The following is a 15,191-nucleotide window of genomic DNA, read 5'->3' as shown; positions in this document are numbered from 1 at the left end:
TTTTCACTCATTTATCCACACAATGAACATAGAGTGGTCTGAATCAGCTGTGCATCAAAGTTGCACAAACATCAGTGGTTACATATTTCTCCTGAAAGGTTACAGGAGACATCCTAAGGAGGTACATTCTGTGACACAGTGTAAAGCAGAGAAATAACAGAAAACAAAAAAGCCAAGTTTATTTTGGACTTTTCTCTCTCAGATATAGCTTAGTATGCTAAATGTCTCTACCAACAAATGAACTTATAATAATAAGTATATTGCCAGTTTGATTCTGTAAGAATAAAACAGTAATTATATTTTAAAAACTCATTAAATATTATAAGATTTGTGATTCTCTCATGCTAGGGTGCCTTTTATTTGTTTAAAAGAATTCTTATTTACTAGGAGGTTGAGTGGTCATTTTTAATAGTAGTATATCGCATATAAGGGACAGAGTATAAACATACACAAGAGTAATGAATACTTGTCTGTCTGAATTCTAAATGACAGTAAACATAAATGTTTACTTTGATGTTAAGTATTTCCCTTTTCCCCACAATACCCTAGAGTGGATTATTTAGAGACAGTTTTCCTTAGAATTAAGGAAACAAGGAGATGTCTTAAAATCTTTTATTATCAAAAGAATTACATAAATTATAAAGAATTTTAGTAAGTATAAATGTAGAAATCTGATATATATTAAATACTATACTACATTAGAGAAAATGTTAATATTAAGAGGAAATGTCTAGCCTGATCAAGTGTATTAATGTTACAGGCAAACAATTACTTCTCAGAGAACTGTTTTTTAAACCACATAGAAATTAAGATGCTGCCAAATTATACATAACTGTGAAAAATAAATGAATTTCAGACTTACGAATATCCATCAGCCATAACATAGTTCGAGAGTATCATTCTGTGATTAACTCTCTTCTACATAATGTGTGCCTGCAACATTACTATTATTCAGGCATTTGAGATTTTAGTCAGGAAGTCAGTAGTATTTTTATACATCTTTTAAATATCTTTTATTCCAAAAGTTTCCTGTTTTTTTTTCAGGCAAAAAAAAAAAAAAAAACTTATTCAACTGTGAGATAATTACAATTTAAAATGACAGGTGCTTACATGGTCTGTTTTTGCTTTCATAACATTAGGTCGAAGTTATCGTTTTAGTGACTGCGGGTCAGCTGCCACTTCTGTTTCATACCCTCACTCGGGCTTCTTACTCCCTAAGACTACTCTATTCCCCAGGATGCTTCTGGAGCCTGAATTTTTAATCTGTTTCATCTGTCTCCTTTCACCAAACCACTGTTTCTCATGTACTCTGGATCTGGTGAGTACCAGGAGTTTTGTTCATTTTCCTTGAATCTTATTTAGTATTATTTAGTAGTTCTACAGTTTTAGCTTATACTTTTAAACATTCATGATCATTTTATATTTCAATATTTGTTTTTATTCACATAGTAACTTCTTGCTTATTCCTTGGGTGCTGACCACTTGTGGGCTTCAAGCTGCCTTGGATCGACTCCTAACTTGCAACAGTCCTCTCTTGCTTATATTTGGGAATGCCTTCTTCAGCTTTATATCACCTGCTTTCTGTCTCTCAAGGATAATTTATTGTCTCATGAATCCCATCTTATGGTTTAAAGCAGATGTCAATTCATTTATTTTAAAAAACCTCTTTTCTATTATCAGAGGACTAAAGGGGGATACCCTGGCATATGTTCAGACCTCAGTCTTGAAGTGAAAGGCTCACAAGTGTTGATTTCTACATTTTTTTTCAATCATGAGTGTAACAATAAAAAATAAGGCCAACAGCTTTTACCTGCAAAAATATAATCATTTCTCATAATTGTCCATAATGATAAGTCTGAAAATGAACTCTCAAGGAGAAAGAACATGTGTGGAGTCATATCTTGGAAAAAATCTTGATTCCATTACTTTCTGTTAGACTTTAGGAAGTTGTTTAACTTCCTTTATTGTCACCTTATGTATTTGGAGATTACATGAACAAAAGTTATATTTTCCATAGATGTTAGCTTCCTTTTTTGCTATATGGATAATAAAGAATTAAATATCTTAAATTCCCACTTGTGTCATAACTTCATCTTCCACTGCATTAAAATTAAAATTGTCCAGTAAATGGCATAGCTTGATTTAAATATAAAATCAAATCATGTGGTTTGATTTTATACATTCTAGCAACTCTTTTGTTTTTGTAATTTTTGTTTTTATCATTACTTGTGATCATATTGAGTTTTAAAATATTATTTTGGCTTTTCCCTTATGCTAATGATGTACCAGTGGAATAATACAGTTGTGTAGCTGAGAATCCATTTGTAACTTATAGTTGGCTCTTTGTATCTGTGGTTCCTCCGCATTTGTGGATTCACCCAACCATGCATCGTGCAGTATGTTCAGCATTTACTACTGAAAAAAATCCGCATGTAAGTGTGCTGGTTCAATACAAACCTTTGTTGTTCAAGTTGTATATTAGAGCTGTCAACAAATCTGGAAAACTTCTAAACTATGTACTTTCAAATGAATTCATAGTAATTGATAAGGATTCTAACTTTGATAAAAAGCAGGACAAACCAGATTACATAATATAAACTCTGAGTGGACTTTAAATAAATGCACTAGACCATGGAATAGCCTTATTTTAGTTAATTAAGGATTTTTGAAAGAGCACAATTTCCTCCTTTAAAAATTTTGTTAACTACTGGGTATCCATTAAGAAGCTTATGCAAAAATAAAATCAATGTAATTAATTTTGAAAAAAAAAAAAAAACAATACTACATTGTATTACATTGCTTTAAAAAGGTAATGTGTTGCTTTCAAAAAGATAAAAAGAAAATCTTTCTTTCATCTAAAATAACAGCTCTACATGGTTACAATTGGTTTGCCATCAATATAGCCACCTCTGAATGTCACTTATTTAGCTACAAAAATAAGGCTCAGATATAATCAAAGGACAAAATTACAGGCACAAATAAAATTAAAAACTACTTTAAAGTCAGGAAACTCAACTTATAACTGATAATTCAGCAATATAGTATATATCTATGAAGACCCTTCTGGGATAACATATAATGGCTTATCATATATTCAAATCAAGCCAGCTTTTCAGGAACTTATTTAAGTAGAAGATTTAAGGTCTTAATGACCTACAGCATAGTGTTTTGGGAATAAGAAATATGGAACAATGGTCTGTGCTCTCGCTATCTGAAGAGTAATCACTTCTTGTTTTGTTTGTCCTAGGTGGAAAGAAGCTGAGATTGAATGGTTTTATGAAGACCTACATGACCTTTTAGAACTAACACCCAAAAAAGATGTCCTTTTCATTATAGGAGACTGGAATGCAAAAGTAGGAAGTCAAGAAACACCTGGAGTAACAGGCAAATTTGGCCTTGGAGTACAGAATGAAGCAGGGCAAAGGCTAATAAGAGTTTTGCCAAGAGAACACACTGGTCATGACACTGTCTTCCAACAACACAAAAGAAGACTCTACACATGGACCTCACCAGATGGTCAACACTGAAATCAGACTGATTATATTCTTTGCAGCCAAAGATGGAGAAGCTCTATATAGTGAGCAAAAACAAGACCAGGAGCTGACTGTGGCTCAGATCATGAACTCTTTATTGCCAAATTCAGACTTAAAATGAAGAAAGTGAGGAAAACCATTAGACCATTCAGGTTTGACCTAAATCAAAACCCTGATGATTATACAGTGCAAGTGAAAAATAGATTTATGGACTAGATCTGATAGACAGTGTCTGATGAACTATGGACGGAGGTTCGTGACATTGTACAGGAGACAGGGATCAAGACCATCCCTGTGGAAAAGAAATGCAAAAAAGCAAAATGGCTGTCTGGGGAGGCCTTACAAATAGCTGTGAAGAGAAGAGAAGCGAAAAGCAAGGGAGCAAAGGAAAGATAAAAGCATCTGAATGCAGAATTCCAAAGAATAGCAAGGAGAGATCAGAAAGCCTTCCTCAGCGATCAATGCAAAGAAATAGAGGAAAACAACAGAATGGGAAAGACTAGAGATCTCTTCAAGAAAAATTAGAGATACCAAGGAAACATTTCACGCAAAAATGAGCTCGATAAAGGACAGAAATGGTATGGACCTAACAGAAGCAGAACATATTAAGAAGAGATGGCAAGAATACACAGAAGAACTGTACAGAAAAGATCTTCATGACCCAGATAATCACAATGGTGTGATCACTCACCTAGAGCCAGACATCCTGGAATGTGAAGTCAAGTGGGCCTTAGAAGGCATCACTACGAACAAAGCTAGTGGAGGTGATGGAATTCCAGTTGAGCTATTTCAAATCCTGAAAGATGATGCTGTGAAAGTGCTGCACTCAATATGCCAGCAAATTTGGAAAACTCAGCAGTGGCCACAGGACTGGAAAAGGTCAGTTTTCATTCCAATCCCAAAGAAAGGCAATGCCAAAGAATGGTCAAACTACTGCACAATTGTACTCATCTCACATGCTAGTAAAGTAATGCTCAAAATTCTCCAAGCCAGGCTTCAGCAATACCTGAACCATGAACTTCCAGATAGCTGGTTTTAGAAAAGGCAGAGGAACCAGAGATCAAATTGCCAACATCTGCTGGATCATGGAAAAAGCAAGAGAGTTCCAGAAAAACATCTATTTCTGCTTTATTGACTATGCCAAAGCCTTTGACTGTGTGGATCACAATAAACTGTGGAAAATTCTTCAAGAGATGGGAATATCAGACCACCTGACCTGCCTCTTGAGAAATCTGTATGCAGGTCAGGAAGCAACAGTTAGAACTGGACATGGACAACAGACTGGTTCCAAATAGGAAAAGGAGTACGTCAAGGCTGTGTATTGTCACCCTGCTTATTCAACTTCTATGCAGGGTACATCATGAGAAACGCTGGGCTGGAAGAAGCACAAGCTGGAATCAAGATTGCTGGGAGAAATATTAATAACCCCAGATATGCAGATGACACTACCCTTATGGCAGAAAGTGAAGAGGAACTAAAAAGCTTCTTGATGAAAGTGAAAGAGGAGAGTGGAAAAGTTGGCTTAAAGCTCAACATTCAGAAAACGAAGATCATGGCATCTGGTCCCATCACTTCATGGCAAGTAGATGGGCAAACAGTGGAAACAGTGTCAGACTTTATTTTTTGGGGCTCCAAAATCACCGCAGATGGTGACTGCAGCCATGAAATTAAAAGATGCTTACTCCTTGGAAGGAAAGTTATGACCAACCTAGACAGTATATTGAAAAGCAGAGATATTACTTTGCCAACAAAGGTCCGTCTAGTCAAGGCTATGGTTTTTCCAGTGGTCGTGTATGGATGTGAGAGTTGGACTGTGAAGAAAGCTGAGCACCGAAGAATTGATGCTTTTGAATTGTGGTGTTGGAGAAGACTCTTGAGAGTCCCTCGGACTGCAAGGAGATCCAACCAGTCCATTCTGAAGGAGATCAGCCCTGGGTGTTCATTGGAAGGAATGATGCTAAAACTGAAACTCCAGTACTTTGGCACCTCATGCTGAGAGTTGACTCTGATGCTGGGAGGGATTGGGGGCAGGAGGAGAAGGGGATGACACAGGATGAGATGGCTGGATGGCATACTGACTCAATGGACGTGAGTCTGAGTGAACCTCGGGAATTACAGGGAGGCCTGGTGTGCTGCAATTCATGGGGTCGCAGAGTCGGACACGACTGAACTGAACTGAGGTCGAAAGAAAGGCTTATCAGAAACAAATACATTTCTGATCTACAGTTTGAGATCTGGCTACAAAGAAGGAGCTGGCTTAGGGGTACCTCATTTGGTAAATGACCAGAGCCCTAAGCTAAAAAAGGATCCCTGGAGGTTTTTATTTTCAGAGAACAAAAAGCCTTGGCTAGGTACAAAAGGTCACAGAAAGAGGGAGAAAGGAGGAGGAGGAGTCATTCATTTCTTGTTTTTATTCTGACTTATTAATTTGTAATTAAGATATAACTGATACTATAATTACAATTTAAGGTATACAACAAAATGATATGTGTATGTACTGTGAAATGGTTACCCCAATAAGTTTAAATAAAAATCACCTCACATAGCTTAAAATTTTTCCTCTGAGAACTTTTAAGCTCTATTGCTAAGTCACTTCAGTCGTGTCCAACTCTGTGCGACCCCATAGACGGCAGCCCACCAGGCTTCCCCGTCCCTGGGATTCTCCAGGCAAGAACATTGGAGTGGGTTGCCATTTCCTTCTCCAGTGCATGAAAGTGAAAAGTGAAAGTGAAGTCACTCAGTCGTGTCCGACCCTCAACGACCCCATGGACTGCAGGCTTCCAGGCTCCTCTGTCCGTGGGATTTTCCAGGCAAGAGTACTGGAGTGAGCATCTCTCAAATATAATATAGTATTGCTGCTTCTTTTGCTCTACACTCAGAAGATATATTGAGGTGGGCCAATTAAGCCAACCCTGAGGAAGAAAGCTGAGATAGAGACAAAGAAATCAGATGCTGGTCATGTGGCTTAAACCCACAGACAAGCTGTGCCTCAACCTAGAACTGTGTGAGTCAACATGATCTCTCTTACTGCTTGAGCCTGTCTAAGCTGGGTTTAGTTACTTTCAATAGAGTCCTAACCAATAAAATATTACAATTAAATCTTTCATGAATTGTAAATTAATATTTGTAGCCTCCGACAACCAGTTTTTAACATAATACAAAAACATTCCCCCAAGGCTGAAATTATCCATAGTTCTCAAAGGTTCTTTTTAATCTTTACATGAGTGTGGGGGACGGGAAGACAGGAGAAAGATACAGTGGCTGGAAATCTTCATGACCACATCCCACCAAAGATGCTGGATCCATTACAGTGGTAAAGAAGAATGTGTTCCACCACCACACGTTTCAAGAAATCCGGTATTTGTGCTGAAGGTATGGGTAAAACCCCCTAATTTTAAAGGACCTGGGTTAACTGCTTTCAGATAGTACCTTTGAAAAGTTGTCAATAAAGTGTTGGGACAAAAGTACTACTTTCTTTCCCAATGTTCTCCAAATCCTACTGAAACTGAATCTATGAAGCATATAATCCTCTTTAGTCTTAAACATAATAAAAGCTACCATTTATTGACTATTATGATGTGTCAGGTACTGTGCAAAATGCTTCATATATATTTACTCATTTTATTTCTAATTCTTTCTTGCTTCTTTTAGCAGGACTTATTTGAAAATTCCAAATTAAACATTATTAACATTTTCCAGAATATGGCCATGAAAAGATAATTTTGGGATTAACGTTGAGTGCCTTATTTTACGATGATTTCTTGTCTTCCAACATTTGCAGTTTCCATCTAATACAGTTAGAATGGTTGCAACTGACTGGTTAATTTTTAAGGCTGGACTCTGACCTTCATTTGAGAGCTTGTAATCAAAGACAAAACACTGGAAAACTCCAAATGTACCATGATCTCAATCATATCAAGAAACCAAATGACTTGGAGAGCCCCTTACAGCAATCCTCAATAATCTTGCTCAGAAAGATCACTACAGACAAAGAAGTTTACAAATTTCAAAGGCAAGGTTATAAAAGTGTGGTATGTGAATCTGGCAGCAGTCTGCAAACTGTTACTAGCACAGGACAACATTTTCTGTATTAAGTACAATGTCTAGTTCAGCTAACTTTTAAAAAGAAAATTGCAGGATATTCTTGATGAAGGAGACTGTGTTGACTTATTTTCTAGCTCAGGCTCTTTACCCAGTAAGAACTGGTAACAGCGTGTGGATCAGCTCTTTCAAGCAACATTGCTCTAGTCTTCAATTTTGGCTGTTACCTCTAATTTTTCTGTTCCTGATGCCACATAAAATTTAAGTAAATTAATAACCAATTACTTAGCTTGAACAGTTATAAAACAATAAAAACCAGCAATTGACCTCACCTTTGACAGAAGCAATTTCACGCAGGAAACATGACCTTCATAGACGGCAGACAGAAGAGGTGTGATATGATGTTTATCTGGAGCCTATGAAAGAATGAGATATAGATCACTTTATCCATTTTTCATTTCTTCCTTCTCTCTAGATCATTAGGGAATGCTTATAAATAACTGAAAATCAATGTTCTCCCATTTTTAGCCTCTTACAGAGCTGACAGAGGCCTAGGCCCACAAGCAGTTTCTCCTTAGAAGCTGGTGAAACAGAGGGAGGAGGACTTTGACCCCAGCTCAAATCTGGACTCTGGCACTTAACTGTGTGACTAGTTACTTAACCTCTCTGAGCCTCAACCCCCCACTACTGTAGGCTCGCCAGTATGAAGAGGTAACAGATGCCCAAAATTGGGCCAGGTGACATGGCAGCCCCTGAGATGTGAAAAGTTCATCTCACTTGCTCTTTATGGTTACTTAAACATTTTTCTGAAACTCTGAAATGCAGAGGCTACAAAAGGCAAGAATCAAGAGATAACTGCTGCCTGACTTGTCCAAAAATCCACTTTTAGATTTTCCGTATGACTACAGGGCCTATCCTCCACTGGGTGATAGCCATTTGCTACCTACAGATAGTGCTAACTCTCAGACTGCTTTAGAACATGAAAAGGAAGCATGAATCTATCTATCCTGTGTCCCCCACCCCCAAGTTTTATCAGTTTAAAAAAATAAACTTGTTCTGCTTATTAAAAAAAAAATCACAACCATGTATTTCTAAGCTACAGAAATTCAGCAAAATTTCAGACTATATTCTTACTTTCACATGAGATTTCCACCAGTAACTATTTTACAAATCTACTGAAAACAACTACCCAATAGCATGCAACAGGAATTTTTTTTCTAGAATGACAATGTTCTTTACATACATTAATATCTGCTCCTTTCAGCAGCAGAAATTCCAGGATTTCAAGCTGTCCACAATCTGCTGCATAATGAAGAGGCTTTCTTCCACCTTCTAGTGTCCGGTTGACATCTTCTCCCTTAGAAGCCAAATGAAAACAGTATTCGTAAGGATGGTAGACTGAAGAAGGGAAATGAAGCACCTGGTAGCTTTACTTTCTTAAAGCTACAAGGGTTTCGTCAAAGAATTACATTACCTGCAAAGTGAAACAAGCAACCAAGAACTTGAAATTAAATTCTGCACAATGGTTAGCACACAGTATGACTGCAATTCAAACCATTAGTCAAGCTGAAAACAATTAAAAAAAAAAAAAAGCTAAATGTAATGAAATATATGATTGTGCTCTATTTCTAAGGAATTTTAATCACCATGATGTCAAGATGTGACCAGCAAAGAAAAAATGTTGAGTTTAAATAAAGATTTTACACAGATCATATAACATGTATTTTAATACTTCAGAGAAAGCATCACTACTTTGATGGAGGCAGACATCACTATCAAAAGGTAATCAGTATTAGCTATTAAGAATTCATTTCATTCATTCATTCAAATTTAAGCTCTGTTGTATGGTCAGCTCTGTGAACAGAGTGAACAATGGTAAACAAAATCCGAGATGGTTTCTGATTCCACAGAGCTTACCACCCAGTGTGGGAGGCAGATAGTAATCTAATAATCACATGATTAAACATACATTTAATGGAGTTGTGAGAATTAAAGTAACTGATCCATGCAAAGCACTGAAAATAAGGTGGTATAGCTAAAATTAACAGATATAGGATTAGCTATTATTATAAGCTACCTATGTAAATAAATATTTATTTAAATACTGAGTCAAATCCATTACTCAGTATTTTCATTTTAAGGTTAAGGGTCATTATATAGATAAAGCATCTATTTTACAAACAATAAAATCATTAAATTCAAACAATTTGAAATCACTAAATATACAGAGGTATTTTTTTCCCTTAAGGAAAAAGTTTACCCCTGGGTTTTACATCCTCCAGAAAATTAGCGTTATCATCTTATTTCTCAAGGGCTGGTACTTTAAAAAAAAAAGAAAGCATTCCAAGAGGTAAAACCACCTGCCTATCACAACAATCAGTGGAGGCCTCATAGCATTAAGTCAGGAAACTAAATTACACACAGTGTTTCTGAGTTCCAGGCCAGATGTATGTTTTAAATATATTGTCTCTATGTCAAGAATTTAATAAAAAATAATTTTCCTCCTTTTTAATTCCTCGATGATAAAACAACCTTTTTCAGTTAAGAGGATATGAGTAATTCACAGCAGTAACTTCTAATGGATTGTTTATTCAAGTCATCTGAATGCAGAGTGCCAAAGAATAGTAAGGAGAGAGAAAGACTTCTTAAGTGAACAATGCAAAGCAACAGAAGAAAACAATAGAATGGGAAAGCCTAGAGATCTCTTCAATAAAATCAGACATACCAAGGGAATATTTCACGCAAAGGTGGGCACAATAAAGGACAGAAATGAATGGGCCTCACAGAAGCAGAAGATATTAAGAAGAGGTGGCAAGAACACACAGAAGAACTGTACAAAAAAGATCTTCACGACCCAGATAATCACGAGGGTATGATCACTTACAGCCAGACATCCTAAAAGACAAAGTCAAGTGGGCCTTAGAAAGCATTTTTCTATGAACAAAGCTAGTGGAGGTGATGGAATTCCAGTTGAGCTATTTCAAATCCTAAATGATGATGCTGTGAAAGTGCCACACTCAATATGCCAACAAATTTGGAAAACTCAGCAGTGGCCACAGGACTGGAAAAGGTCAGTTTTCATTCCAATCCCAAAGAAAGGCAATGCCAAAGAATGCTCAAACTACCACACAGTTGCACTCATCTCACATGCTAGTAAAGTAATGCTCAAAATTCTCCAAGGCGGGCTTCAACAGTACGTGAACCATGAACTTCCAGATGTTCAAGCTGGATTTAGAAAAGCCAGAGGAACCAGAGTTCAAATTGCCAACATCCACTAGATCATCGAAAAAGCAAGAGAGTTCCAGAAAAACATCTATTTCTGCTTTATTGACTATGCCAAAGCCTTTGACTGTGTGGATCACAATAAACTGTGGAAAATTCTGAAAGAGATGGGAATACCAGACCACCTGACCTGCCTCCTGTGAAACCTGTATGCAGGTCAAGAAGCAACAGTTAGAACCAGACATGGAACAACGAACAAACTGTTTCCAAATTGGGAAAGGAGTATGTCAAGACTGAATACTGTCACCCTGTTTATTTAACTTACAGGCAGAGTACATCATGGAAAACGCTGAGCTGGGTGAGGCACAAGCTAAAATCAAGATTGCTGGGAGAAATATCAATAACCTTAGATATGCAGATGATACCACCCTTATGGCAGAATGCGAAGAGGAACTAAAGATTAAGGTGGGGAAACAATGGCAGTGACAGATTTTATTTTCTTGGGCTCCAAAATCACTGCGGTTGGTGACTGCAACCACAAAATTAAAAGACACTTGCTCCTTGGAAGACAATGACAAACCTAGACAGTGTATTAAAAAGCAGAAACATTACTTTGCCTACAAAGTTCTGTATAGTTTTTCCAGTAGTCACGTAGGGATGTGAGAGCTGGATAATAAAAAAGGCTGAGTGTCGAAGAACTGATGCCTTCAAACTGTGGTGCTATAGAAGACTCTTTAGAGTCCCTTGGACTGCAAGGAGATCCAACCAGTCAACCTTAAAAGAAGTCAACCCTGAATATTCACTGGAAGGACTGTGATGCTGAAGGTGAAGCTACAATACTTTGGCCACCTGATGCGAAGAGCCGACTCATTGGAAAAGACCCTGATGCTCGAAAAGATTGAAGGCAGGAGAAGGGGATGACAGAGGATGAGATGGTTGGATGGCATCGCTGACTCAAGGGACATGAGTCTGAACAAACTCTGGGAGATGGTGAAGGACAGGGAAGCCTGGCATGATGCAGTCCATGGGGTCACAAAATCTGACACAAGTGAGCGACTGAACAACAACAAGGCTCCTTATACAGTAAATTAACACATTAGTAGAAAGAAGGTGTGGGAGAAGGCAATGGCACCCCACTCCAGTACTCTTGCCTGGAAAATCCCATGGGCGGAGGAACCTGGTAGGCTGCAGTCCATGGGGTCACCAAGAGTCGGACACGACTGAGCGACTTCACTTTCATGCACTGGAGAAGGAAATGGCAACCCACTCCAGTGTTCTTGCCTGGAGAATCCCAGGGATGGGGGAGCCTGGTGGGCTGCCGTCTATGGGGTCACACAGAGTCCGGACACGACTGAAGTGACTTAGCAGCAGCAGAAAGAAGGTGTATAACATACTTAATATCACTGGAGACTGGGGAAGAGCTCCAATTCTACCAGAGTTGTAGGACCTTAAGACTACTTTCGAAATCTTTGTTTTCTTCCCATTTTTACTCCCATCTATAAAATGGGACTATAAACACACCTCACTGGATTTTAGTGTATCATCAAATGAAATAATCCATGCAAAGTATCTAACACAGTACTAGACAAGGTAGTATGTTTAATAAAGGTTAAGTATTATTGCTGTGGATTGATTCACACTAGTTCTAAAAGACTATCCAAAATTAGGTTAATGAAGGTTCAGAATAATGGCTGAAATATAAAGATATGACTTATTATACTTTATATTCAGAAACAAATTTAAAAGTAAGGCCAACCTGGAGTACCAGCTTAATCTATATTCACAACTGCAGAAATGTGAGGCTTTGTTTGAGGCAAAGAAGTATTGCTTAAAATGATTTAGATAAAACTAGTTTTCCTTTCACTTCCTTTCCATTATTCATGCTAATTATTAACTGGAGAGGATTAACTAGATAGGCCTTTTCAGTGGAACAAAGTAAAGAAATAACTGCAGTAGTCAGTAAGACAGCTTTGTCAAAAGTAGTGTTCCTGAATTAAAATATGTGATACCGTCCTTCTCAACTTGGTATAAATGTGCAAAAGGCATATGAAAAGGAACAGTTGTGAGTTTAAACTCCCTTTATCCCTGCAGATGCTGCCTTTACAATTCTTATTTTAGCAGACAAAAATGACAATACTGGAAAGGCTTAGTGTGACTGACAGGAAAGAAAGCATCTTCTTCTGTAGGCCTTTGAGGAATTTATAGTACTAAATACCTATATTGGGAAAGTAGAAAGGTCTCGAATTAACCATCTTTGTCCTTCTACCGTAAGAAAATGCATGGGAAAAAGACATATGGAAATCTCTGTACCCTGCTGCAAACCTGAAAATGCTCTAAAAAATAAAGTCTATTAAAAAAAAATAAATTCAAAGTGAGCAGAAACCAATGAAATGGAAAACAGAAAAATAATAGAAATCAAAAGCTATTTCTTTGAGATCAATACCATTGATAGATCTCTAGCTAGAATGATTAGGGGGGAAAAAAGCACAGAAAATGCTAATATCAGATTTTACAGACCATCTTCCCCCAAAGAAACTCCCAGGTCACAGATGGCTACACTGGTAAGTTTTACCAAACACTTAAGAAAAAATGAATAATAATAATTCTGCACACTCTTCCAAAATAATAGGAAGGCCAAAATGTGTTCTTTGAGGCCAACATACTCTGATTCTGAGACAAAGACATTACAAGTCAGGAACAGCACAGGATAATGTCCCTCATGAACACAAACTCTAAACAATGTTAGCAAATTCAATCAAATAATGTATAAAAGTACAAGAGGCCATGATTAAGTAGTATTTATCCCAGGAATACAAGGTTGGTTGAGTATTTAAAGACAGTCCACATAATTCACCATTTTAACAAACTGAAAAAAGAAAAACCGTACAATCATCTCAAAAAGCATCTGACAAAATCCAACATCCTTTACTGATAAAAGCTCAGCAAACTAGGAAAAGAAGGACATTTCTCTGGACTAATGAAGGGCCTCTACAGAGAGAGTACAATTAACATCATACTTAACTGGTGACAGATTGAATGAATGCTTTTCTCCTAAAACCGGGACAAGACATCTTTTTTCTATCACCTATATTCTACACTGTCCTAGAGGTTCTGAGCACTGCAACCAGGGAACAAACCAACCTCACCCATTCTGAAAAGGAAGAAGTGGAACTGTCTTTGTTTACAGATGATGATAGCTATGTAGAGCAAAGTCCAATGGAATCTACCAAAAAGCTACTAGAATAAGTAATTTTAGCAATGTTAAAGAACAAAAGATCAATATACTGACTCAACTGCATTTTAATATAGCACCAGCAGTTAATAATTACAAATAAAAACTAAAACCAGTATTATCTACAATAGCATACAAATTTATAAAATATCTGGTAATAAGTCTTAACAAAAAATACAATACCTATATACTTAAAATCACCAAACACTGTTGAGAGGAATTAAGAGAGGATCTAAATAAATAAATGGAGAGATAAGCACATTCATGGGTGGGGAGACTGAATATTGCAAAGATGTTAATTTTCCACAGATTGATATACAGATTCAACGCAATACCAATTAAAATCCTAGCAGGCTTTAAAAAAAAAAAACTTTGACAAACTGACCCTAAATTTCATGTGGAAAAACAATCTAGAACAGCCAAAACAACTTTGAAAAGAAAAAACAAACTGGAGAGCTAACAATATCTGACTTCAAAAATTATTGAAAACTGCAGTAATCAATAAAGTATGGTACTGGCATAAAGATATAAAATACGGAAACTAATATATACTAATAAAAAAGCAGAATAGTAGTTGCTTACTGGGGTACTATGGAAGGGAGGGACTACGAAAGGGCACCTGAGGGTGATGGAATCCACCAAATTCATTATTATGACTGTGGTGATGGTTTCATGATTGTATACATGTCAAAACTTATCCAGTTGCACTCTTTAAATATCTGCAATTTCTTGCATTTAAATTATACCTCAATAACATAGATTTTCCTAAATCAAGTCTCTGTGGCTCTATTCTTGATGCTAACTAAAATTTGATGTAGAAGAGGGGCAGTAATGACTAACAGTACCTTCATGGGAGACTTAAAAGGAAAAGCTACTTGGGGTCAAGTTATTTCATTGTTAATGCTAAATGAAAAGCTCCTGACCTCTGTATTCTATAACTCAAGAAACTAGATCGAAGAAAAGTTTTAAGGTGGAATAAGTGTAGATCAGTATGGCCCCTACTAGCTGGGTGGGCTTCAGGTATCAAAACAATTGTCTGCACTGCTGGAAAAAAAAAATCTTACTCAGCACCTCAACTTTCAGCCCCATTATGCCAACCCCATTCCTTTCCACTGTCTTTTACCCAGTTAATTCCTACTAATCCTTTAGAATCAAGCTTTAAT

At 37.0% G+C, this 15,191-nt stretch overlaps 1 protein-coding gene and 1 long non-coding RNA gene across 9 annotated transcripts in view; one reads left to right on the top strand and one right to left on the bottom strand.

Moving 5' to 3' along the window:
• The window catches only part of LOC147373740 (uncharacterized), a 137,282-nt gene extending 132,566 nt beyond the window's left edge, over positions 1–4,716 (top strand). For 2 of the 4 annotated variants that reach the window (XR_015162019.1, XR_015162025.1), the window contains 2 exons: positions 1,140–1,318; positions 3,248–4,715. This is a non-coding gene — a long non-coding RNA (uncharacterized LOC147373740). Of the gene's footprint in view, positions 1–1,139; positions 1,319–1,449; positions 1,870–3,247 lie in introns of those variants that run through there. The other 2 variants (XR_015162026.1, XR_015162029.1) reach the window with 2 other exon arrangements.
• The window catches only part of MTPN (myotrophin), a 78,681-nt gene that overhangs the window by 19,864 nt on the left and 43,626 nt on the right, over positions 1–15,191 (bottom strand). For 2 of the 5 annotated variants that reach the window (XM_086395418.1, XM_086395417.1), the window contains exons 2-3: positions 8,818–8,931; positions 7,907–7,990 (exon numbers count right to left, since the gene is read on the bottom strand). In XM_086395418.1, coding sequence (XP_086251544.1) covers positions 7,907–7,990; positions 8,818–8,931 — 198 coding nt within the window. Of the gene's footprint in view, positions 1–342; positions 2,416–4,902; positions 6,459–6,578; positions 6,922–7,906; positions 7,991–8,817; positions 8,932–15,191 lie in introns of those variants that run through there. The other 3 variants (XM_086395420.1, XM_086395419.1, XM_086395416.1) reach the window with 3 other exon arrangements.

This window comes from Bos grunniens, chromosome 4 (assembly GCF_055505025.1).
Source record: "Bos grunniens cultivar Pamir isolate PY7600 chromosome 4, Bosgru_T2T1.0, whole genome shotgun sequence".
NCBI lineage: Eukaryota > Metazoa > Chordata > Mammalia > Artiodactyla > Bovidae > Bos > Bos grunniens.
Note: the sequence above shows the minus strand (reverse complement) of the source record. Positions and strands in the feature narration are given on the sequence as shown.